Source organism: Eupeodes corollae, chromosome 1 (genome assembly GCF_945859685.1).
Source record: "Eupeodes corollae chromosome 1, idEupCoro1.1, whole genome shotgun sequence".
NCBI lineage: Eukaryota > Metazoa > Arthropoda > Insecta > Diptera > Syrphidae > Eupeodes > Eupeodes corollae.
The window spans coordinates 302,959,545-302,986,692 of NC_079147.1; the positions used below are offsets into that span (position 1 = coordinate 302,959,545).

At 36.7% G+C, this 27,148-nt stretch overlaps 2 protein-coding genes across 2 annotated transcripts; both read left to right on the forward strand.

Moving 5' to 3' along the window:
* Nucleotides 1–22,249: 22,249 nt before the first annotated feature.
* LOC129951976 (uncharacterized) lies at nt 22,250–22,846 on the forward strand. The gene has a single exon (XM_056064381.1). The coding sequence runs from the start codon at nt 22,250–22,252 to the stop codon at nt 22,844–22,846; it is 597 nt and encodes a 198-aa protein (XP_055920356.1).
* A 3,255-nt stretch (nt 22,847–26,101) lies between these two features.
* On the forward strand, nt 26,102–26,698 carry LOC129951986 (uncharacterized). The gene has a single exon (XM_056064393.1). It carries the CDS (start codon nt 26,102–26,104, stop codon nt 26,696–26,698), a length of 597 nt encoding a protein of 198 aa, XP_055920368.1.
* Nucleotides 26,699–27,148: the final 450 nt, after the last annotated feature.

Consider the following 27,148-nt stretch of genomic DNA (forward strand, 5'->3'; position numbering starts at 1 on the left):
AATAGAATAGAATAGAATAGAATAGAATAGAATAGAATAGAATAGAATAGAATAGAATAGAATAGAATAGAATAGAATAGAATAGAATAGAATAGAATAGAATAGAATAGAATAGAATAGAATAGAATAGAATAGAATAGAATAGAATAGAATAGAATAGAATAGAATAGAATAGAATAGAATAGAATAGAATAGAATAGAATAGAATAGAATAGAATAGAATAGAATAGAATAGAATAGAATAGAATAGAATAGAATAGAATAGAATAGAATAGAATAGAATAGAATAGAATAGAATAGAATAGAATAGAATAGAATAGAATAGAATAGAATAGAATAGAATAGAATAGAATAGAATAGAATAGAATAGAATAGAATAGAATAGAATAGAATAGAATAGAATAGAATAGAATAGAATAGAATAGAAAAGAATAGAATATTTCAAAGATTCACTAAGTTATGAATAGATATTCCTTATCTTTAAGGCAAGATGTGAAGTTCTCAATTTAAATTGATGTCCTTATAATCGTAGTTTTAACCAATTCTGTACGCTGTGCAACTTAAAATCAAAAGAAGATTGTTTACATTTTATTGGTATCTGTCTAATATTCAAAACTCAAAGACGATACTTTTTCGGGAAAAAAACTCTTACCCTACAAGAGACTATAAACATCCTTAACGAGCATAATTGGAAAACATTAAGTACATTTTTGAAATTTATTTACAAGTACAGATTGTTATTAATAACAGAATACTATTAAATTCAAAACATATATAAATTTGAATATTCTCCTATTTTTTTTGTTAACCTGGCTGATGGGATAGCTATAGCATCTAAATTCAAAATATTGTATACAATTTTGTAAATTTATGTACATAAATAAATGAATTGCTTACTTACTCATACAAGCGATATACTGAATTATTGAAAATAGAAGGCAAATCATTAATAAACAGCAATGGACCAAGGGGACTCCCTTGAGGTACACCAAAATTGACTTAAATTGAAATGAAGGTTAGTCCTGAACATGACGCTTTCATATGTGTCTTTAATATATGACGAAATTCACATAACAAAACGGTTGTTAAGTCCAATATGACATAAGCTTTAAAGCAGAACTTCATGACTTGATTTGTCAAATGCCTTGCTAAAGTCTGTAAAGATGAAATCAACTTGAGTGCTTCTCAAAAAAATGTAGAGAATTTTAATTAATTAGTAGTTTTAGATTTTTTACACAATTTAAAAAAATCATGTGTCAGAGGCAAGAGATTCAAACAATTAAGATCTGGTAATTCAGAACATTTCAGAGACTCGTTGAAAAGAAGAAACAATGGATAGGAAATATAAGCCACACATTTTATAACATAAATTATAGTGTTCCATGGACCAGGAATGAAACATTAATTTAGCTTTAAAATACTGACAAGTGTAGAGGCCCCAGAAGACGAACAAATTATTGATGTTAGATGACTATATTCTTGTGTGTTAGAACATAAGTCTAAGAGAAGAAAAAATTTTAAAGGCAGTCTTAAAATAATCTGAAAAAAAAAAAATTGAAAATTGACTCTGGAAAATGGTTTCAAGAATTTAAAAAGGTCATACTTGCTGGGTATCTGTCAAATTTACGTTTAAAGTAACTCCAAAACATATTGGGGTCATTTTAAGATGAGGCTCAGTATTCGAAGCAAATCGATAGTACAAAAAGTTTAAAGTCACAAAGTTTTATTGCAATTCTTGGTTAACTCTAAGCGTCTCATCACTTTTCGATAGTTTAAACTTCAACCAGTTCTTATTTCTTCCATATTTTAAAGTTTTTAAATGGAATTCAAACCATGGAGATGTGTCAAATAAAATCGCCGCGACTTCGCGGTTAGCGCGCAGTAAAAAGTTTCAGTTTTCGATATTTTTGGCGCATAAATGGCAGGATTAATTTGACCGATGGCATTGAGGACCGTCTTTGGGGACCGTGTCTTTGAGGACCGTGGTGGATTGCGTCTTGTTCGTATGGTATGCGACTTGAGAAAGTTCCTAAAGAAAAACTCTAAAAGCGGTTAAATCACAACATTTTGATGGCCAATTCACGTCGCATAAGGTCGAGATAACTACGCCATGAAACCGTTCGCATAGTTATAATTGATCATCCTGTTGAAACCATATGACACAAGTACTTGGTGAAGGTTATAGCCTGTGCAGCATTATTAAAAATTACGAACCGATGATGCCTTTAGCCCAAATGTACACCAAACAGTAACTTTATTTGGATGCATAGACACCGCTCGGGCGGAAAATCCAGTAATTTTTCTTATTAACGTGCCCATTCAGCCAAAAATGGGCCTCAAGAAGAGGAACTGCTCCAAAATCCAACTAAGCGAACACACGACACTGTGTCTAATTGTTAGTTTCGGCTCCTGGAACAGTTGGATTTTTTATGGGTTCCAAATCACGACTTAAAATTTGCCGTTTTGTGGTCTGCGATTATTGCTAGCGACGCGGAACCGTTGGGCTCGAATTTGACTGCATCAAACATTGAAAAGTCAAATTGGAAGGATGACCATATAGCCCATGAAAAGGAAATTATTAATTATTTCATTATTAAAAGGACCACGACAAACTGTTAAAATCAACCCTTGTCTATATTGGAAACCCTTTACTATAATTCAAAACTGTGTACTTAAAGGTCCATAATACTTTGTGGGATCTTAGGAAAGACGATTTTTCGATAATTCTAGGCTAACCTAACCCCTATACACAAGTTTTCCACAGAATATTAACAAAAAAAAGCAAGAATTTTGATCATACTCGTAAATTTCGAACTATAATTTTATGGGCAAAACTTATAAACTCTAAGTCGCTTTGTTCGAAAATTCGTTAAAATTCAAAATTTTGCTTGATATTTGTTTATTATTTTTAAAAAACTACATATTTTCTACTTAAAATTTAATTTTTTTTGAAATAAGTATTTGAAAGAAACCAATATTTTGTATACAGAACTTTTGACCGTGACTGTGATGTAAAATCTTAGAATTTTATGAGAGCATCATCATCAAGGGAAAGAGTTAATGAGATTCCTTATATATTCTCAAACAAAATTAGTTCTCAAACTTAGAAAACATTCAACACACGAGTAAGACGAAGACGACTTTTTTTGTATCTACGAGTATAATCATCAGATAGAATCGTGGCCTGATGCAAAATGGTGTAGTACTCTTCTTCCTCGAACCCTGTATAAATGCCTTATGCCTGCTATAAAAGATGTATCTTCTTTTAATTTTTATACTTCAACGGCGGCAAATGGTCGCGGGAGGAGTAGGTCGACTCTGCCCGTATCGGCATCGGTACATAAACCAAATAAAAACAAAATTCCCATAAAACAATTTAAGAGAAACACGATAAATTATTATAAATCAGGGAAGTTTTATTTGAACAATTTGAAGGAGGTGGAACTTCAGGAATGAAGTATGTGGCATAGCGACTCCAAGATTAGAAAAAAATGACACACCAAAAGCGGTACGGCAACAGCAACAGCAGGCATCCCTTGTGAATCATTCCTCAACAGACAGAACTCGAAAAAGTGTGGGCGATACCATGAAGATTTTTTGTGTGTTTTTACTAAGAAGGACATTCTCAAAGGATACTCCTCCTAGAAGACCAACGACGTTTTCAGTAGATCGGTAATCATGATCATGATCAGACTTCTGACAAAAGAATATGATACTCTTATGCGGTTCGTCTATACCTGCCTCCGAAATGCAGTTAATCATTTTATGATTTTATGATACAACAAAAGCCACACCGAAGTGTATAAGATCCTTGAAATAGGATTCTCAATTGCAAACAATAGTCCGCTTTTATTACTATTGCCATGCAGTGGAAAATATACGGATGAGGATGACAACCGCAAATTATATTGATCCTGGAAATAATTCCCCATATTGTCCTTCGATTGTTTACACACAAAAATAAGGCGACACATATCCAAAGGGATACAATGTGACTCTGTCACAACAGAAATTAATGTGTCTTCTTATGTGAATACGAATATTTTCGTCCTGGTTGCTGGGTGATGTGTGTGTGGTGGAAGGTTGATATAAGGAAATAGCTTCAATTAGAAAAGCAGCTGTTTATTTTAATTCGTGGACATATTTCATTTTCCCAAAGTAAAAATAAAAATATACATTTTCTTCGTTCAAATAAACAATGTCCTTTTCTGAAATTGACTGTTTATCTAATATAGTGTCCTTGTCGTCCTTTATCTGGGAGTATTTATCTATGGGGTGACATTTAATTGAATTTATTAACCATCGCCATCGTGTTGGTCGTCCTTGTGGAAGCTACTTTTAGTTTTCTTCTAATATAAGTCAATGAGTTGTCAGCGACTGACCAGTGCAGGAGCTAAACCACACCCCTGTGGTTATTCATTTTTCGTCGCTGTCTTTGAGGTGATGTGTTATTGTGTTTTTGAAAAACTGCGCCTCATCGCATGTCCTGCGCACATTGTTTGGTTCGTGTAGAATTTCCAAGGTCCCGCTCCCGATAAATGGCCGAAAATTAATGGTCATCTTTTGTCATTGATGCTTTTGTTGTTAGTTCTGCGGGAAAGACAGACATTGCGTGCTGAAGAGTTCGCTGTTGGAAATGTTTTGTCAGTTCTAGAATGCTAATTACCTACGCCAAAAACTGAATTTATATAAAGAAATCCGAATGAATGCCTTGCGTGACGTCGCATATATTGTGGTAGCAACAACAGCAGGGCCGGTGCAGCAGCGGCATTGGCAGCATTTAACTTCAAAACTATAAACCTTGAGTTATACTTTTGCAATTATTGGGATCATTAATAAGTATGCAAGTTAAAACTGACAGTGCAGGGCTATAGAGTTCACACGATGCAGTGCAGCGCAAGTAGCAACATCAGGAAGATTGATTTATTTTTAATTTTATTCAATTTGGTCGGGTGTTAACGGTCATTAATATAAATCTAGGATACTTTGCGGTTAAAGATAGCTGGGGTTGTTTTGATTATGGTTTCAAGGTTAGATTTTTATAAAGCACGAATAAATGTGAGCAAGGGTAAAAATGGTGATTATCTGCCAAGTGTGATTTTCAAAAATGTTTGAATTGATTTGGAATATGTAATTAACATACGAGTAACACTTTTAGGTCACGAAGTTTGTAACGAGTTACTGTAATAAAAATAAATTTTCTAAGTTTAAAAAATTTTACTTGATAGTCTAAAAATCTGACATAACAACAAAAATTTGATCTTTATGTTTCAATCTTGGTCAAATGAAGTATCAGTTGCTTTTTGACATAATCACTGAAATGTCTGTAATTTTTTAGGGCTAAAATTTTTAAATTGTTGTGGTACCGTAGCGAGATTGCTTTACAATGCTGACAGTGAGTTGAAACTTAAGCATTAAGCTGAAGTTAATTTTCGAAACCATTTAAGATTAACTTTTACGGCTGTTACGGCTCCGTTCTATCATACTGTGAGATCCTTGTATGCAGAGAATTGCATCACGGACATCGCTCAGTGACGAAACTTTCTAAGGTCGTCTAAAATAAGTTGGGATACTAGACACAACAGACTCTGTGTAAAATTTGGCACTGCAAGTTCGCCACATGAAATATCAAAAGAAGAAGTGGCAACCTGGCAGTAAACAAATATTGTGCTTATGAACTCGATCGTTCTGATTTGGCATAAAAACTACAGGTCCCCTTCATTGCTGACATATATATTGCATAAGCAAATGGTCTAGAGTTTAAAGTCACAAGGCCTTGCATCTGTACGAGTTGTAGCGCCACTTAATTATTTAAAGGTTCGCGTAAAAGTCCATACAAATATTTTTTTTCAGCTGCATGACAAGTTTCGATGAATTGTTGTCAATATTTTGACAGTTGAAAATTTAAAACTTTGTTAACATTTGTGTTCAGAAAAGTTTGGCAATTTATCGTGAATCGCTTAGTACTAGATTCATTTCATTTCCTAAGCATTTCGAAACACGCGTTGTTCACATCAACGAATAGATCGTCGAATACTGATCAATACTTCAAATGGTTTTCATTGATTCTGAGAAGTGATTTTAACAGCGTTAACAAGGAGCCTATCTGAGTTGCTTGATGGAAGAGTGTTATTCCTAATAATAATATATTCTTATTTCTATTTTAAAGGCGATCTAATGTCATGTCTTTCATAGAGTTAGGGTGTCAGAAGAGTGGAGCCTACAGGGCTGCAAACTGTCATCAATTCTGTTTTTATTGGTGATCAGAGATATGTTGCAGGCAGTCTTGGAAAGAAACTAGACAAGACAGATGATGTATGCTTGCCATCTTATAGTTTTCTAACAAATGACAACAAGGGTAAAGAGAGAAGCGGAAATCGTGGCTATAAACTAAGATGGTAAGCTTCGGAACATCTCTGATAAACATTACCTATCCAGTAGATAGTGTTCAGTATATTGGAAATACTGTCGCTTCCGATGCAATTTCTTCATCTCAGACTCGATATTTGATCAGGCACCCGTCACTGCGTGTTTGGTTCTTCCAATAATGTCGATATCATCTGCATATCCAAGATATTGTGTGGATTTTTGAAAGATGGTACGTTGGTGTTGCGCACCACTCTTTCAAGAACAATATTGAAGCAACTACATGACAACGCATAGCCTTGCCGAAGTCCTCTGGTAGGAAATGGGTCTTGACATTAACAAGGGCAAAACGAAGTATTTCTTGTCGTCAAATAGAGTCGATTCACACCGTAGACTTGGTCAGAACGTGACAATTGATAGGTGTAACTTCGAGGTGGTAGACGAATACTCTTATCTGGGAACTGCTGTTAATTCTGCAAATGACATCAGCGACGGAGATTAAACGTAGAACTACCCTTGCTAATCGCTGTTTCTTTGCTCTAAGCAAGCAGTTGAGGAATAGAGCCCTATCGCGAAGTACCAAAGAGACACTATACAAAACCTTAATCATCCCAGTCTTGCTGTACAGTGTAGAACACGTGGACCCTCTCTCAGACAGATGAAGGATCTCTTAGTATCTTCGAGAGAAAGGTTCTGCTTACGGTCCGGTTTGTGTCGACAGGCAAAGTAACATTTGGCGAAGAAGATTTAATCAGGAGTTATACAAGCTGTACAGCTACTTGCCACTGGTCATACAACTTCGTGTTCAAAGCTTAAGATGGCTAGGGCTTGTCGAGCGAATGAACATCAAAGCTCCAGCCCGTAGGGTATTCAACGCACATCCTGAGGGAACAAGAAGATCATTCATCATCTCCGATGGAGTGATCAAGTTGAGGCCGACGCATGTCAACTTGGTGTTCGAAATTGGAGGCTGCAAGCTAGAGATCGAGTAAGCTGGCGAAAGTTATTACTTGAGGCCCAGGGGCACAATGCGCTGTACTGCCAACTAAAGTATCGAGTCCCTTCTGACGATATCGCAAACCGTATCAGGAAATTCATGGCTTTTTTGGAGGAACGACTCTCTCAGCTTAAAGACAAAGCCACGACTCTTCCTCTCAAAAGTTCAATCAGTACTGTAATACGGATGTTACACCTGGAACATAACAGGAACCTGGAAATATTCGTTTAAAGAAATCAACGAAATTGAGCATCCTGGCTCAATTGTATACGAAATCGTTTGAGGAACTTATTGACACTATAATATTGGCGAAATTGGCAAAGATACTGTTGCAAAATGTATTGAGTGCATTGCAGACCCGGGCAATGCAATGGAATCTATTCACTTAAGAAGGCAGAAGAATTAGCGGACAAATAACCACGAGGAGAACAAACAGTCGAGGAGGAATCATAAAGATTGATAAAAAGTTGGAGGGAGCTCAAACACATCGCCAAAAACCGCACGATACCGCAGTATGGCTTTTGTAGCAATAGATTCACTGGAGATCTCATGGTTTATCTCACTGAACAGTGGAAGAAACCTTTACATCGTTTTCGAGAAAGTAATTTTATTGCACTTGATATTTTAAAGGCGTTTGATAGCAACAAGCTTCCTTATCAAAAATGCGTCCAATCAAAATCAATACCAAGATTTTCTTTGTTAGGTTAGATATTACGTTTTGGACAGTTCAATTTAAGTGGTATTGGACTGATTCAAATCTAATATCTACCCTTGAAATGCTGGTGTACCGCAGGGCTCCGTTTTGTCTCCTTGTTTTTATAAATCGTCTTTTGTCTGAATCTTCTAACCCACTTAATTGTTTCGCTGATAGCAATACCCTCAGTTTTTCAATTGGTTTTAATATTGTCAGCCTTGGTTTTAGGATATGGAATACCAATACAACGGCAGCATAGGATAAGCTCATAAAATTCTGATCTTGAAAGCAATGAAGAATAAAAAATAGTGTAGAATAGCTTCAAACTCAACGCTCTCTTCTGTCGCAAAAGCTTAGCCCTCTCCCAATGCCTCTTTCCAAGTCTTGTACGGAAAACTTGAGGACCTATGCAAGTATACAAGTATTTTCTTGTCAACATTTCCTTGGTAAAATTGGAAAATCTTCAAAAGACGCCGAATTCATCTTCATTATAAAATCGCAAATCGGTTGAAATTAAGGAATTTTTGAAAACTCAAAATATTCAATTACTCGTACAGCTTTTATTTGACAATTTGAAACTTAAGACATTTTTTATTTCATAATATCAGAAATTCATTAAGTGGACAATCATTTTCTACGCCGGCCGACACCCCGAAAGAAGCTAAAATATGTTTAAGAGGTCCAACATTTATGGGATCACTTTGAAAAATATATTTAAGGTTCTGAAGATGTTGGAAAACGATAAGACTATATAAAATGTTGTCATTGTGTTGCCAGAAATACAAAATGCAACCGTCTTCTACCAAGAGTGGTAACACACGGGACAAACTCTTTTTTTGCCTTCAATTTCTAAACGAATACAAAAATTCTCCATAAGACGGAATTGAGTTCTTTAAGAAAACCAAAACAACATCCACATCAGATAATGACACTCACCTCATTATTAAACCATTTGTTGATTTTTCATTTTGAAATACTAAAAAATGATAAACTAATTAATTCTTCTAATTTAATATGATTGTAATGTTAAAGAGCATAAACATATGTGTGTGTGTATTATATGAATAAAAAATACAACATTTAAATTCAAATCAAAAATCCAAACCAAAATCAACTCCCATCTCAATCATTTCTTTTTCTTCCGTTCGGGGCTCTATCCAAACCACAATCCATTTATTAATCAATTAGTATAAAATTTAACTTCCCGCCCCAAAAGTTTCGAACTTAATTATATTCAAAAGAAACGGAAAACTGAAACAAAATCTTAAACACACAAATCGTCTTTTTTGATATAACAATTAATTTTCTAACCTAAACGAAGCCATAAAAATTCACAACTTATCACCGGATGTTAAAATAGACATCCGGAATTTGTTTGCTAATTTTTTTTTTCAGTTTTCCATTGTAAATACAAAATATGGGAAAAAGAGAATAAAAAATTAAAATATTATAAGAAAAAAAATTAAATAATTAAAATCTAAATCAAAAAGTAAGAAAAACAAAATCATTTTAATTCAACGCCACCGAAACAAAAAATAAACAAGATTGATTAATTTTCTTTTGTTTTTTGAAGTTTTTATTTTAATGTATATTTTTTTTTATTGTTTTGTTGGTTAAAGAAAACAAAAAAAAAAAAAGATATCTTTTTCTATTTGCACTTTGTGTGAAGACGACGACGACGACGCAAGACGAAGATGGGACGGACGACATAAAAAGGAGACTCCCTCTTGGGTTGTTTTATTTAAAATTGTTATTGTTTTGTTTTTGTTTCAAAGAAGAGATAACTTCTCAAGTGAATCCTAAAGTCAAAAGCGATGAATTATTACCTTTTCGTTACTCAAACATGTAATTATGATAAAAATCTAAAAACAATTTGCCATACAAAAATAAAGAATAAATATACACACTGCGCGTCGATTGATTAGGGTCGGTACGATAAAAGTTTTTAGTGAATGTTTTTTTGGGATGAAATGGGTCATGTGAAAAATTAACTTCAAATTATTTCAATTATTGGAATTCTTAACTTAACTTAGCCTTAGATGAAAGATAATAATATAGTAGTTTTTATATTAAAATACCTTAAAAGAAAGTTGGCCTGACGAGACTCTCTCACTCACAAAACAATATCACCTACATTTTTGAGTCTTCATTTGACTTTATACGAAGTTTTGAATTTAATGTTTCCATTATTAAACAAATCGCAGTATCGCAAAGACAAATCGCAGAGACGAAATGTTTAGAGCCATGTTAAGTTTTGAATTTGCATTGCTTCATACATGTTAACCCTAACTTAAACAAACCTTTTGAAGTAACAAAAGGCTTTTAACAGGTAATGCGTGTTAATTGACAGAGGTAACAAAAATGGATTTAGTATTTATTAAGGGCAAATGCTAAGTCTGTCATTAAGAGCGGGACTACAAATCTAACGACGCACAGTAGATCGACTCCATGAAGCTATACGTGAAAAATTCTAATCTAGTTAGAACAAATCTGTTTCTATCTTAAAAGCTCATAAATGTTAAAAAACGGCTAAAACGTCTGCAGTACTTATTTCAAATTGTCAATTGGGTGGCGCAACAATCCGTATTGAGCCAGGGCCTAGTGACTTACAACTTTCAACCATTCCTGTGTGAGAGTAGTTGCAGGGATGGAGGGCACCTACACTTTTAAGAAGAATCCGAACGACTTATTTGAAAAAGCACTTTTTCATGACAAGAATTACTCTGGAGAATTTGCCAATTCCTCGCAAAAGGGCAGTACCCGTGAAAAAAACTTTAGATAGTACAGGCGGTTATGAAACCCAAGACATCTAGGATGACAGTCCAACGCACTTTTTTTTTGTAAATTTATTTTTATTTCAATCTTAAACCTATCTGAAAGTTAGACAAATATTCATAAAAATAGCCCAAAGAAACATAACTTACAACTGACTTAATGGTCCCATACGGAAACTCTTAGTTAAACAATAACAATAAGATCTATTTTACTGTAATTAATTTTTTGAATTTTTTTATTTATTAGAAAAAATAAAAAAAAAAAAACTAATATAAAACTTGAAGCTAACTTAAACTACCTATTCTAACTATAAACTACTTAAAACATTTTTCGTTTTTCATATTTTGTTGTCTTTTTTTTATTTTTTTTTGGATTTTCTCACTACTCACTACTCACTATCAAGTGCCGATTGAAGCTACCAAAACTGGTTCTGCTGCTTCACCCTATCAGTTCGGTCCCATTCGGACACAGCCCTACTGAACCGAAGGGGCTTAAGCGTGCACTTTCAAAATACTCGTCGTTCGGAAATTAAATTGTTGGTCGAAGACATAGCTCTTGCAATGCAATGTGACCTAGAACGAGTTTTATCACGAAATTGTCAATTCTGTTGATTCGAGCCCCGTTGTATATGACCTCGTTGGACTAGTAATGCATGTAGGAAGATTCGGCTGTTCGATATAAGCCGGTACAGCCTCGTAAACACTGAATCTCGAATACCCAAAACTTCTACATCTCGGAAGGAGAAACGCTAAACCACACAGGACAACCATAAACGATCATCGGCCGTGTAAGCAAATTAGCTTTACTCTGGGGTCAAGCCGACTGCTGTAAAACAGCTTGTTCGTCAGAGCGATGGCTCCTCTGGCCCTGGTCAGAGTAACATTTATATGTCTGTCGAAATATAAATACTGATCTAACAAGATACTAAGGTACTTCACTACACTTTTGCTCGTTAATCGCTGTCCGTGAAGATCAACAATGACAATTTTTGTAAGTATCCCTCGTGGCCCTAGCCAACGGACTCCGGAACAGAATTGTCTCCGACTTCTGGACACTTATTTTCAGTTTCCAGTCGTTGCAATATTGCTGAATCTTTTCGAAATCACGCTGCAAGAGAATTCTAATAACCTCAACCTTTCGTGCCATTCTGTACGCAATTAGATCGTCGACGTACGCAATTGCCTTTGTAAGACTACCTATCAGAACGCTGGTGTAAATGCTAAAGGGAATCCGCGAATTCACCGCTCTCTGTTGAAGACCATTACATTGCCACTTTTCTTTCGCTGCCCACTTAGTCAAAACCTTATTAATGATTTTTACGAAAACTTTGCTGATGCTCGGAAAAGCTTTATAGACCGAAGATTTGACGGGTTGGAGTTGTCCTTTTAATTTTTCGGGATAATATGCATTATTCATTGGAGACTCATTTTTTACAAGTTGACGCACTTTGGAACGCTTTAAGTACTCTCCGTAAGCCCCAAAACTTTTTGTTGGCCTTCCAGACGTTAAATGGCTGGTAGGGTTTTCGCTGGGTTGTAATATTCAGTTTCTCTTTTTATTGTTTATGTCTTTAATAATTTCGAACTCCACTAGCCAAATTCCTCCCTGAGATTTCCAGCCCACTTACGTTTTAAATCATAATTGACAGATTTTATACTGATAATTCTCTCAAGTTTAGCAGCATTTAAACAGTTTCTTTCATTCTGATGAATGAAATACAAACTTTTTTGTCTGAGTGTCAATTAGGAATTCGAACACCAAACTTCAAAAAATTCCTTCCTTGGGACCCAGAAATCCTTTAATAAACAGTGGGCAAAATACGGTTTTTGCAAATGTTTTTGAGGTTTCATTTATTTTTAAAGAAACTTTAGGAACATACGTATTTAGATTTCCCAAAACAAGCACATAAAAACTAAAAAACTTAAAGGGATCAGATCAAAAAAAGACTTTTTCACTTTCAAGTTTGGAGGTCATTTATTCCATACTAAAATGGTTTGAGCAAAATTAGTGTTTTCAGGCTTAACAGTTATCCATGTAGATAAAAAAATGATTTTTTAGCAATTGAAGTCCTTGACTTTTTTACGTCTAATTATATGTGGACGATCCAAGGCGCGACGTCTCGGTTAAAATTCTAACCTTAGCAGACGAAATTTTGAAGTAGTTAAGGGCTTTATTTAACTGGGATCCGTTATTGAAGCAGATAACAACACCAGCACCGAGACCAAAGAAAGATTTCTATAGCTAACCGCTGTTTCTTTGGGCTAAAAAATGTAATGAAGCAATAAGCTACAAAAGCAATTGAGTAATAGAAAGCCCCATTTAGGGTAAACAAAGTGTAGTTATATAAGACTCTTATCATAACCGCCTTGCTATATGGCGCAGAAACATGTAAAATAACAAAAGCTGATAAAAACACCTTGGGTCGACGATATGGTACGCCGAGATGTACAAGCTGTACAGCGATGTAAACTTAGCTAGAAGAATAAAAGTCCAACGACTGATATGGCTGAATCACGCACAGTACATGGAAAGTCTTCAAATTCACGTCTACAGAACAGCGCGTTAGAGGAAGGCCCCGAATCAAGGAAGTGGCACGCACAAGTGAAGAGTGAACTCAACCAATTTAGAGTACGCAAATGGAGACATTTAACTATTGACCGAGTCATTTTTGGCTGTTACTTCCTGAGTGATTGCCTCCTTAAGTTCTTTTAAAGCTGCGGTTAAAGGTCGGCCAGACAATTTTCTATAAACCGCAGAACCCATTGTTCTAAGGTTTGATAACCAAATTCGAATTGTTTTTTATCCGGAACAAGATCATGTCTTCCAAGTTGAAATCGAATGCGATATGCTCGCTGAGTAGTAATCGCAGAACCACCAATACTGATATATTCCTTTGCGACAAATGCGCAATGGTCATCGTACCACGCCATTATAATTACTAAAACCGGCACGTAGACCTCTATCTATCTATACCCGGAATACCATTGTATCTATAAATATCTTTAAATATAAACGTCTAAAAATACGGGAGGTTTTTTCGCCGGACCCTGTATTTAAACTAAATATTGAATATTTGGAGAACCATCACGAATTTTCTCGAAAAGAAAAACTACTTCAAGAATTTAGATAGCCTCAAAAAGTCTTTGTTCGTGACATAAAGAAGAAATCTGCTGTGACAAAGTAAATTCGTTTGAAAAGTGCAAATTAATAGCCAGGAAGAAAAAATAAATTTTTAGAGCAAATTCATATCGATTTTCCAAAACGAAATATTTTCAATATTACTAAAGACTCGAAACAGATTTACTTTTTTTTATTAACTTGATTGATTTCTATAAAACACTTAACCATTTAAAAAAAAAAAATAAAATATCCAAAGAAAATTTGATTTCCAAACAAAAGTACTCTTGACAACAATCCATTTGCCCGGAGTGTTAAAGGGAAAAATTAAGCAGAAGCAACCCCCCTTAGGTTCATTTTGTTCTTTTCAATATTACCATCATCATATCCGCCAAAAGCAAACAAGCAAGCTCTTCTGCAGATGCACAGAACAGAACACTTCAGAAATTAAAAGAGAGGTACCGAAGGTTATACCAGTCTTCCTAACGTAAACGAGAATACACACAATAAAAAAAAACAACGACTTTGGCCCATAAATCAAAATTAGTACGTTTGCCTCGCTCATCTGTTGGTATAACGATGATAATTAGCAGCGTAATTAATGATTTCTGTATTTCCCTAAAAAAAATCCGGCGAAAACATAAACGGTGCTCGGGCGGTTCGTTCACTATGTATAGGAATGGACCTGCCGTGCGTCACTCTTTGGTGTTTCCGGTTAACCGTGTTTGAAGTTGTCAAGTTATTAGAAGCATCTTCTACTTCACGTCCACATTCACAAAAATATTTCGGAAATTGTGCGATCTTTTAAAATTTTAAACTTCATCATACTTTTCCATTTTGTGTTTCTCTCCTGAATATTGAAATAAAAGTGCCGCAGGGGATACCTTAGGGACCAGTTCTGTTTCACAGTTTTTGTTTGTGTTTGAGTTTTCTTCTTTTTCATATTTCGAGCATAATGCATATTTTTTTTACCAAAATTTTGTGATATGTGAAAATATCTGGAATTTTTGTGGGAAAATTTATGAATACGTACTTATTTATGTTTTTGTTTTGTTTCTCATTGAAAAGGGAACGTGTACGGTCGTATGGTTGGATAATTACAGGAATAAGGGCAAATTTTGTGGATTAATGGATGAGGAAGTTCAGTTAAATAACCTGAGGCTATTATGGGTGTTCAGTTTGCATACATACGAGAGCATATTATGATGGGTAACACATTTTATTTTTCATTTTCATATGACTCAAGATAAATTATAGGGGCGTGAGTCAGTGATGCCTCTAGATTCAAGTGGATTTTGGGAATTCGGAATAATAATTAAACACAAACATTTTATTAGGGATATTTTTTATTCAAAATTAATCAACGAGAATAAATTGAAAAATATGTGCACATATTTATTTTGGTAAATATACAGATTTTGTTTTATAGAGTTTTTGAAAGGATTTTTGTTTTTTGAAAAATTTGCCTTCAAAAACCGGATAGGTGAAAATATTTGGAGCATTTTAAGATTAACATAAATGTATACAATTAAAAATCTTATTCAATTTAAAAATCGATTTGTATAAATATAGAGTTGTTGGTGTTCAAAAATATTTAGTCTCTTGTCGGCTTTTGGAACCTTAAGAAATTGTATTGAATTAAAGCTTATTTTTAGGAAGACCCTTTTTTCATCTAATATTTGTTTATGCATTTTTTAAATTGATTTCTTTGCTGAACATCGACAATTATTGCAATAGGCCTCATGTTCTCAAATTGAAAAAATTGAATACCTATTTCCTGATGTTTGAAAGTGCCTACCTATTGATATGGTGCTTAAAGTTTGGGATACCTTTTGTCATCTGCGATATTTCAAGAGCGAGTAGAGATATTGACTTCATTTAAATTTTGTTTAACATTCTTTTTGATAACGGATTTAAAGAGCTTGAGAAAATTGAATACAAATTATGGGTGTTTTTTAGAGGTATATATACTTTAATCATCACGACAATCCGCATCAAGCCTAATATGCGCTCACGCCCTAACAAAGGAGATAAATAAAGACACCAAAGACCTATTCTTCGAGCTCTTGGACAAGACTTATGAGCAGTGCCCTGGGTATGGCATTAAAATTGTCTTAGGAGATTTTAACGTCAAGCTAGAAAGAGAAGACATCTTTGATGGCACAATCGGGAGAGACAGCCTGCACGGCACCACCTCCGCAAACGGATTCAGGCTGATCTATTTCGTTGCGGGGCGAGACGTTCTGGTAGCTAGTACGCAGTTCACACATCGCAATATCCACAAGGGGACATGGAAATCTCCTGATCAATCAACTGTTAACCAGATTGACCACATAGCGATCGACGCACGACACTTCTACAGTATACAGGATATCCGAACTTTACGAGGGGCCAATATTGACTCGGACCACTACCTCGTTGTAGCCAAGGTACGGCTACTAATATCCCGGTCCAAGCCAAAACATGGAAGTGCTGTGAGAAGTTTCGACGTTAGATGGCTACAATCACATGAGACTGCCATGTCCTTTTCTGATCGAGTCGCTAGTAACCTCTTAAGGAGTCCTATGCTGCCTGCATTAAGCATTGAAAACCAGTGGCAACAGCGCCTTGCAGCCCATCAGAGATGACGCCTCTGAAGGGCTAGGTTTCACACGGCCACCACAGCGAAACTCCCGGTTTTCGCACGCAGCGAAACAAGAGGCATACAAAACGGCGCTGCACAATAGGAACAATGTAGTGTATGCTAAGAATATGGAAAGACCACTTCTAAAAATTATATAACGACGATGACGAACCGAATGCCGCTGTAAGGGAGATAGAATCACTCAACCTATACGAAGTAGATCAACAATTCCGCCTACCCGACCTTGACCTTGCTGGTGCTGACGGTTTCACTGCCGAACTATTCAAAGCAGCAGGCGATGACTTGGTAGGGAGCATGCACCAACTCATTTGCAAAATATGGTCGGAAGAAAGCATGCCCGATGAGTGGAATTTCAGCATAGTCTGCCCGATACATAAGAAAAGAGACCCCCTAAATTGCGCCAACTACAGAGGCATCAGTCTCCTTAACATTGCGTCTAAGATACTCTCTGCCGTATTATGTGAACGTCTGAAGCCGTTCGTTAACAACCTGATAGGTCCTTATCAGTGTGGCTTCAGACCAGGAAAGTCCACTATCGACCAAATATTCACACTACCGCAAATTTTGGAAAAAAAACCCAGGAACTTCAAATGGATACCCACCATCTCTTTATCGATTTTAAAGCCGCGTATGACAGCATCCATAGGGAAGAGCTCTACCGAGTAATGTCTAGTTTTGGCATCCCTGTCAAACTTATCCGTTTGTGCAGAATGACGATGGAGAATGCACGCTGCTCTATCAAGGTCGGAAAAGATCTTACCGATTCGTTTGATGTCAACAAAGGTTTTAGACAAGGCGATTTACTGTCATGCGACTTCTTCAACATCGTTCTCGGATACGCAGATGATATTGACATAATTGGAAGTTCAAAGCGTAATGTCAGTGGAGCGTTTTTGAGCATTGCGACGGAAGCGAAGAAGATGGGTTTAGTGGTCAATGAGGGCAAGGCCAAGTATATGCTGTCATCAAAAAAGGACATTGAAAAACGACGTCTTGGACAAAACGTCAACATGGACAACTATAACTTTGAGGTAGTTAAGGTCTTCGTCTACCTAGGCACCGCTACTACCACAGACATCGACACCAGCGCTGAAATCAAACGAAGAATAACACATGCAAATCACTGCTTCTTTGGACTTAGAAGGCAATTGAGAAGTAAAGTCCACTCTCGAGCATCTAAAATCACCATCTAGAAGACACTCATCATCCCGGTTCTCATTTATGGCGCTTAGGCCTGGACCCTGTCAGACAAAGATGAGAGCGTCTTAGGATGCTTCGAGAGGAAAATTCTTCGGGTGATTTTTGGTCCCGTACACATTGATTGAGAATGGAGGAGAAGATTTAAAGACGAACTGTACAGCGACACTGATCTAGTTAGCAGAATTAAAGTCCAACGGCTTAGATGGCTAGGTCTTCGAATCCAATGCCGAGGGACGGAAGGAGAAGAAGACCGCGACTCAGGTGGCACACGCAGATGGGTAAAGACCTCAACCAACTTGGCGTGCTAAACAGGAGACAGCTAGCTAGGGACCGAGCTGGCTGGAGACGCATGTTGGTTGAAGCCCAGTTCCGCCCGGACTGTGGCGCCACCTTAAGTAAGTAAGTAAACTTTGATTGGCAACATTATTTTCACTGGTGGCCATTTTGTCAGCTGTTAATTTATTTATTTTTAATTTGGTTTGACATTTCAACATGAATAGACTGACGCCTGAATTATGCTTTCAAATTCGTCACGTTTATTTTTAAAATCTTGGTTCTGTTCGATTCGTTCATTTTACTGTCAACTCACTTTTGGTTCAATGGATGTGACAGTAAACAAACTGATGTATGTAAAGACACTGTTACATCCACAGAAACTGATTGTGTGGTGTTCTTCATGAATTTGTGGAATAATCGGTCCGTATTTTTGGAAAACGATGCTGGCCAAAACGTTACAGATTATTGCTATTATTACTGACTTTTTCGTTCATCAATTCAAGAACCATGATGTACAAGAGCCGTAGTTTTATTTGCTATTTATTGAAAGATAATGAACTGATCTCTAATATCGTGCGATTTAACGCCGCTTGACAATTTTCTGTGGATAAATGTAATGTCACCAGTATAATACGACCTTGCATGTTTAAAAAAAGTATCGAATCTGCTGCCCGCTGGACAGCGGAAAGGTGAACTAACGACAAACCTTGGATCCATGGGATCCAGAGCTGTGTCACCTGACTAACCTTCTCAGGAAGTAGGAGAAAAAAAGACCAGATATCGCTCTGAAGAACCAGCTCTAACGATCTCAGACATACGCAGGCCTCACCAGCTGGCCATGAGAGGAAGTTTAAAAGTTTGATGAAAACACAAGTAAAAGCCTCGGATGAACGAACTTATGATGCTGACAACGCCCCCCGTCCCCCCCCCCCGCAAATAACGATTTACGTGATGTGCATGGAATGAGACGATGCCCTCGCCAAAATCAAATCTGATGTTTCAGCCCTCCAGGAGATGCGATGGAATGGGCCAGGTAGTAGGACAATCCGCATTAAAGTCAAACTCCATAAACTGAACCTTATCAGCGCGCAAGCCCCGACGGAAGAGAAGGATGATAATACCAAAGAAGAATTCCATGAGCTCTTCTTCAAAACATATGAGCAATGTCCCAAAAAAGAAGTTAAAATTCTCCTGGGAGATTTTAACGCCAAAATTGGTAAATAGGGCATCTTTGATAGATCAATCGGAAGACATAGTCTACACGACATCACATCTGGAAACAGACTCAAGCGTATCGACTTCCTAGCCGAGAAAAACATGGTGTTGAATAGCACCAGATATCCAAAAAGGCACTTGGTGGTCTTCCGATGATCGAACATGCAACCAAATCGATCATGTTGATTTTGACGGAAGACACTATTCTATCATACTTTGCGTTCGTACGTACAAAGCAGCCAACATAGATTCCGACAACTACTTAGTTGGTGCTAAACTGCGTGTACGAAAATCCATAGAAGGTCTTAGGCGAACAACAAACTCGTGGAGAAGATTCAACCTTGGAAGACTGCAGCAAGAGGATACCGCCAATGCCTTTGCCGACCGAGTATCCCTAGAGCTTACGAGCAACCCTACAACGGACGAGATGTGTACAGAGACCCACTGCCAGCTTTGCAAACAACTCATCAGGGATGCTGCAGAAGAGGTGCTAGGTTTATCACAGCCGCCAAGGAATCCCTGGTTTGATTCTGAATGTGCTCAGGTAAACAAAGCCAAAACGGAGCCATAAAGATTGTGGCAGAAAAGGAGGACACGATCTTCCCGCCAGCTCTACGTCGACAAGAGAAGGGATGAGAACCGCTTGCTCAGAAGAAAGAAAAAGCCCATGAGCAGCTTGAAGTCGAGGGGATCCAGGGATGCTTTAACAGTAAACAGGTGCGGAGCTTTTATAGAGGAGTCAAAAAGAAAACAACGGGAGCCTGCAAAGGCAAGAAGGGGAATACCGTAGTCGAGAAGCAGTCAATGCTAAAAATCTGGAGAGATCATTTCAACCAGCTGCTTAATGGTGATGAAGTCAACGATTCCGCCAGCTATCAGCTACGTCAAATCCATTTGGTTGACGATGTAAAGATTCACCCACCCGACCAGAGTGAGATCAAACTAGCCATCACCAGGCTGAAGTAGAACAGCCGGTGATGACGGTCTGCAGACGGAGCTTTTTAAATACGCTGGAGCAGATCTGGTAAGGACATGCACCAGCTAGTTATTAAAATTTGGTCGGAAGAAAGCATGCTCGACGAGTGGAACTTAAGAACCATCTGCTCGATCCATAAAAAAGGTGACCGCCTTCTCTGCGCCAACTACAGAGGCATTAGACTTTTAAACATCGCATACAATATCTTGTCCAGCGTATTATGTGAACGCCTATGGCCCTTAAGAGTATGGCTTCAGGCCTGGAAAATCTACAATTTTCACTCTACGTCAAATGCTGGAAAAGACCCAAGAACATAACATCGAAACACACCATCTTTTCATTGATTATAAAGCAGCTTATGACAGTGTAGACAGAAACGAACTATACCGTGCCATGTTACGTTTTGGTATCCCTACGACGTATGACGCTAGAAAATGCTCGTTGCTGTGTCAAAATTGTAAGAAATTCGACCGAAACCTTCGAAACCACCAGAAGACTTCGACAAGGCGATGCGCTGTCATGTAGCTGCTTCAATATTGTTCTTCAAAGAGTGGTGCGCAACACCAACCCCAATACAAGTGGCACCATTTTTCAAAATCCACACAATATCTTGGATGTGGAGATGACATCGACATTATGAATGTACCCTCTCCCAGAAGGATGAAGGATCTGTGTACGATCTTTGGTCTGGTTTGTGTCGACAGGCAAAGTAACATCTGTCGGAGAAGATTTAATCAGGAGTTATACGAGCTGTACAGCGACTTGCCAAGAACTGCGTGTACAACGCTTAAGATAGCTAGGGCACGTCCAGCGCATGAACATCGAAACTCCAGCCCGTAAGGTATTCAACGTATCTAGTAAATTGCTAGTTATAAATGTATAAATTAGGTGGCCCAACAGTCCATGAAGAACCAATGCCTAGTGACTAACAACTCTCAAGCATTCCTGTATGCGAGTAATTTTGTCAGGGATGGAAGGGACCTACAGTTTGTATGCTGAATTCGAACGGCTAATTTGAGAAAGTAGTACTCGTGGCATGATGGTTAGTGCGTTGGACTGTCATGCAAGGGGAGAAAGCACTTTTCATGACAAGAATATTATCCTTGAAAGATTTGTCACTTTCTCGCAAGAGGCAGTACCCGTGCAAAAAGTTAGGTCGCACAGGCAGGGATTGAACCCAAGGCCCCTTGCATGATACTAACCACTTACCATCATGCTACGGGTACTACAAAATTTTATAGTTCCCTTTTGTTAAAAACGAGCATCCAAATACAGTTGACTCCCTCTAAGTCGAACTCCCTCTAAGTCAAATTTCTCTCTAACTCTGTTTTCAAATAGTTCGAAAGTATGCGGGGCAATTCATTACCAGTTAGCGGTCCAATCTTAAAAAAACAAGCGCTGGAATATGCAGGCAGCTTAGGTTTTCCTAATTTCAAAGCAAGCGATGGTTGGCTGACCAGATTTAAAAGCAGACATAGTATCCTTGCGAAAGTTTTGTTTGGTGAAAGTGCTTCTGTTGATAAGACTAAGGTCGATGAATGGAAAAAACAGATCTCAGAGGTTGCCAGAGGATTCAAATCGGATGACATTTTTAATGTTGATGAAACGGGATTGTTTTTTAAATGTCTGCCGACACGTACCTTGACTTTTAAAGGAAAAAAATGTTTTGGAGGGAAACACAGTAAAGAAAGAGTGGCATGCCTTGTGGGATCGAACATGACTGGATCGGAAGAGCTTAAGCTTTTAATAATCGGAAAGAGCAAAAATCCTCGCTGTTTCAATAAAATTAAATCATTGCCGGTTGATTATGTAGCCAACCAACTTTCTTGGATGACGGCAGATCTTTTTACGAATTGGCTTTTGCAGCTAGATGCAAAGTTTGGAAGATTAAAGCGCTAGGTGTTGTTTATCATCGATAACTGCCCGGCTCACCCAAAACAAGTTAAAGATAAATTAAGATTTATAAAACTTGAGTATTTTCCACCTAACATGACCTCAATAGCGCAACCGATGGACATGGGTATAATCCAAAATTTAAAAGTTCACTATAAACGCCGTATTTTAACCACCATCTTAAAGGTTTGGGAAACTAAAAAAGAGGACTATAAAATAACTCTGCTCGATTGTGTACGCGAAGTTTTGAGGGCGTGGATACAGAATTGTTTCAAAAAAGCCGGCTTCAAGGACGATACATGGAATGATGAAGATGATGTTCCACTTAACCAACTTATATGTGTAACCGACGACGCAAATCAAATCGAGAGCATCTGGAACAGGCTAACTGAAGCTGATTACAATATTGAAGGCTTGAATTGGAGGGATTATGTGGAAGTCGATGACGGTATTGTGGCCACAGAAAAACCTGAGCGCGAATCAATTCTGGAATCAGTAATCATAAATCATGCTGCTGCTGCTAACGATGATGATAGTGGAGCTGAAGATGAAGAATTCGAAACAATAAATATTGAAGTGCCAGAAAAGAATGAAATCGATAATGCAATTGGAACATTGCAATCTGCGATTGAAATGACAGAAAATGTACCAGATGAGGTTCAACACTGCCTTTTCAAAATAGTAATTTTTTAAACGAGTGAACACTCCAGCCACTTTGATGCATCAATCAAAAATTGTGTTGAAACAGTAATTTGACAAAATATAAAAATGAACTAATGTGCCATAAAAGCTAGAAGCTTTTGTTTATTTATTTAATCTATCCATTTACTTTTTGTTATCTTTTTTTATATTCAATAAATGCTTTCAAGAAAAAAAAATATTAATCTCTCTAACTCGAATTTTTCAAAAACTCCCTCTAACTCGAACTAATTTTGACATCCCGTGCAAATTCGACTTAGAGGGAGTCGACTGTATGTCTAAAAAGTGACAGTTCGTGAAAATAAACAAAGCAAATACGCTTAAACGGACCTATTTATTAGAGTTCCCAACTGTTGACTGGACCATTCCAACCACTGCTCTTATAAAAATAATTGTATTGATTTAGAAAATTGCTTAAAGTTATTTTAACGCTATTTTTCTTAAGCAAATTTTTAAGAGATCTATTTCGAAAATTTACTAAATCGTTTAAAACTGTGCGCCAATGTTTCTAAACTTCAATCATTAATTTCATACTTTTTGAGGTTCTTCAAATGTCATTTTGGACTAATACAAAAAAATAGCATGGATGCTATCAACGTGAGCCTTATCCCATCGTTTATTTTTTTAATTCATTTAATCAAAACAATTAACAAGTTCACTGCAAAAATTAAGGACTTGTTAATTTGCTATCGTTAAATAAGCTTACAAGTTATTTTATTACAGATTGTCAATTGTCTTTTGTATACAAGATAATATCACACTTATTGTCACCCTATAAAAGTTTTATTTGCTTTGCATCAAAATTGCACCATTAAAAATTGTATGCGATGTTTCTAATACGTGTCTCTATTTGACAGCAAACTTGGAAAAACCATTTAAGCCTTATTAAATAATTATCAACCAATTTCTTACATCTGGTGGAAAGGGATAACATCAAATATGCAACAAGCTAATACCCTTTCTGTTTATTATTGACATCAAAAACACCAATTTTGTTTTATTAGTCGTAAAATACAAAAGAAAAAACATTCATCATCTGTCAGTTCGTATGAATTTTATGTTTGACTGTCACTCCCAAGTTTTAACTGCGAACTGCAACAATATAATACAAAATTACGTTCCAATAAATGACTGTTGCTCTCTTTCCTCTCATAAATTAGCTGTCATTTTAATAAACATTCCAATGTCATGTCAGTTTATTATTATTGCGTACAAAACGTTGAACGTTAAAATTTACTCGTAAGTATGTTTCATATTTGCCAATTCATTGACAAATCGACTACTAAAAAACCAATAACTCACATTAAACTGTCATCGATCTTTTACATTTGCTGTCATATTAACATTATTTATAAACAAACATACCCAACACACTAAAACGTCATAACGCAAATATTCCATAGAACTCAGATATATGTAGATTATTCATACCTACTCTCATTTACAAGTGTCATGTGCTCAATTACAATCAAATTGACATTTGTCCGAATTTATAGATTATCATCTCTTGGCTTCTCTCTGTCCCTTCTCTGTGTTCCCTGATGGGTTGACTTGACAAACATATTTACAATCCAACAATTTATGTTTCTCCATTTCAAAGTGACATAAAAATAAGTGTTCTCCACTTCCAAATTGACAGAGAAGGCAGAGGCAGACGCCGCTGCCGCCAGCAGATGGGGTAAAGGTGGAGGTGAAAATGGATGTGCCGATGGCGTCGCGTATAGTGTTGTGTTATTCGCCAACGCGCCACTGTCATTTCGATTGTAATTTGAATTAATGAGAAAATTATTGTCAACTAAACTTAACTTAAATAAGAAAATTAAAACAAAGTCGTGATGATAGGATGACCATCAAATGCAGAGTAGGTAGTGTCATTCACCATGTTGGAAATTGATATAAATTGACGAAAACCTGTCATTAAAGGTTTTTATTTTTATTGGATCGACTAGAGTTCAAAACAGAACAAAATTCAAAAATAAAAAAACAATCAGAGCTTTACACGTTCAAGTGCAAAATAATTTGTAAGAATTTTGGAGAAAAGTTTACACTGAGCTTTTGGAGCAGTTTTTCACCGTTAGATTCTTCATTTATTAAAATCACACACTGTGAGCATTAGAAAAGGGAGGGAGTGTTTAAAGAAGGTGTCGAAGCACATTGGTTTTGAATTCTGGAGTATTGCAATAACTGGGAAAGAAAGAGTGTAGTAAAACTATCTACATTCACGAAGTACGGCTTAAGAATATATCTCTGTATTTAAGAATTCGAACGGCTAATTTGAGAAAGTAGTACTCGTGGCATGATGGTTAGTGCGTTGGACTGTCATGCAAGGGGAGAAAGCACTTTTCATGACAAGAATATTATCCTTGAAAGATTTGTCACTTTCTCGCAAGAGGCAGTACCCGTGCAAAAAGTTAGGTCGCACAGGCAGGGATTGAACCCAAGGCCCCTTGCATGATACTAACCACTTACCATCATGCTACGGGTACTACAAAATTTTATAGTTCCCTTTTGTTAAAAACGAGCATCCAAATACAGTTGACTCCCTCTAAGTCGAACTCCCTCTAAGTCAAATTTCTCTCTAACTCTGTTTTCAAATAGTTCGAAAGTATGCGGGGCAATTCATTACCAGTTAGCGGTCCAATCTTAAAAAAACAAGCGCTGGAATATGCAGGCAGCTTAGGTTTTCCTAATTTCAAAGCAAGCGATGGTTGGCTGACCAGATTTAAAAGCAGACATAGTATCCTTGCGAAAGTTTTGTTTGGTGAAAGTGCTTCTGTTGATAAGACTAAGGTCGATGAATGGAAAAAACAGATCTCAGAGGTTGCCAGAGGATTCAAATCGGATGACATTTTTAATGTTGATGAAACGGGATTGTTTTTTAAATGTCTGCCGACACGTACCTTGACTTTTAAAGGAAAAAAATGTTTTGGAGGGAAACACAGTAAAGAAAGAGTGGCATGCCTTGTGGGATCGAACATGACTGGATCGGAAGAGCTTAAGCTTTTAATAATCGGAAAGAGCAAAAATCCTCGCTGTTTCAATAAAATTAAATCATTGCCGGTTGATTATGTAGCCAACCAACTTTCTTGGATGACGGCAGATCTTTTTACGAATTGGCTTTTGCAGCTAGATGCAAAGTTTGGAAGATTAAAGCGCTAGGTGTTGTTTATCATCGATAACTGCCCGGCTCACCCAAAACAAGTTAAAGATAAATTAAGATTTATAAAACTTGAGTATTTTCCACCTAACATGACCTCAATAGCGCAACCGATGGACATGGGTATAATCCAAAATTTAAAAGTTCACTATAAACGCCGTATTTTAACCACCATCTTAAAGGTTTGGGAAACTAAAAAAGAGGACTATAAAATAACTCTGCTCGATTGTGTACGCGAAGTTTTGAGGGCGTGGATACAGAATTGTTTCAAAAAAGCCGGCTTCAAGGACGATACATGGAATGATGAAGATGATGTTCCACTTAACCAACTTATATGTGTAACCGACGACGCAAATCAAATCGAGAGCATCTGGAACAGGCTAACTGAAGCTGATTACAATATTGAAGGCTTGAATTGGAGGGATTATGTGGAAGTCGATGACGGTATTGTGGCCACAGAAAAACCTGAGCGCGAATCAATTCTGGAATCAGTAATCATAAATCATGCTGCTGCTGCTAACGATGATGATAGTGGAGCTGAAGATGAAGAATTCGAAACAATAAATATTGAAGTGCCAGAAAAGAATGAAATCGATAATGCAATTGGAACATTGCAATCTGCGATTGAAATGACAGAAAATGTACCAGATGAGGTTCAACACTGCCTTTTCAAAATAGTAATTTTTTAAACGAGTGAACACTCCAGCCACTTTGATGCATCAATCAAAAATTGTGTTGAAACAGTAATTTGACAAAATATAAAAATGAACTAATGTGCCATAAAAGCTAGAAGCTTTTGTTTATTTATTTAATCTATCCATTTACTTTTTGTTATCTTTTTTTATATTCAATAAATGCTTTCAAGAAAAAAAAATATTAATCTCTCTAACTCGAATTTTTCAAAAACTCCCTCTAACTCGAACTAATTTTGACATCCCGTGCAAATTCGACTTAGAGGGAGTCGACTGTATGTCTAAAAAGTGACAGTTCGTGAAAATAAACAAAGCAAATACGCTTAAACGGACCTATTTATTAGAGTTCCCAACTGTTGACTGGACCATTCCAACCACTGCTCTTATAAAAATAATTGTATTGATTTAGAAAATTGCTTAAAGTTATTTTAACGCTATTTTTCTTAA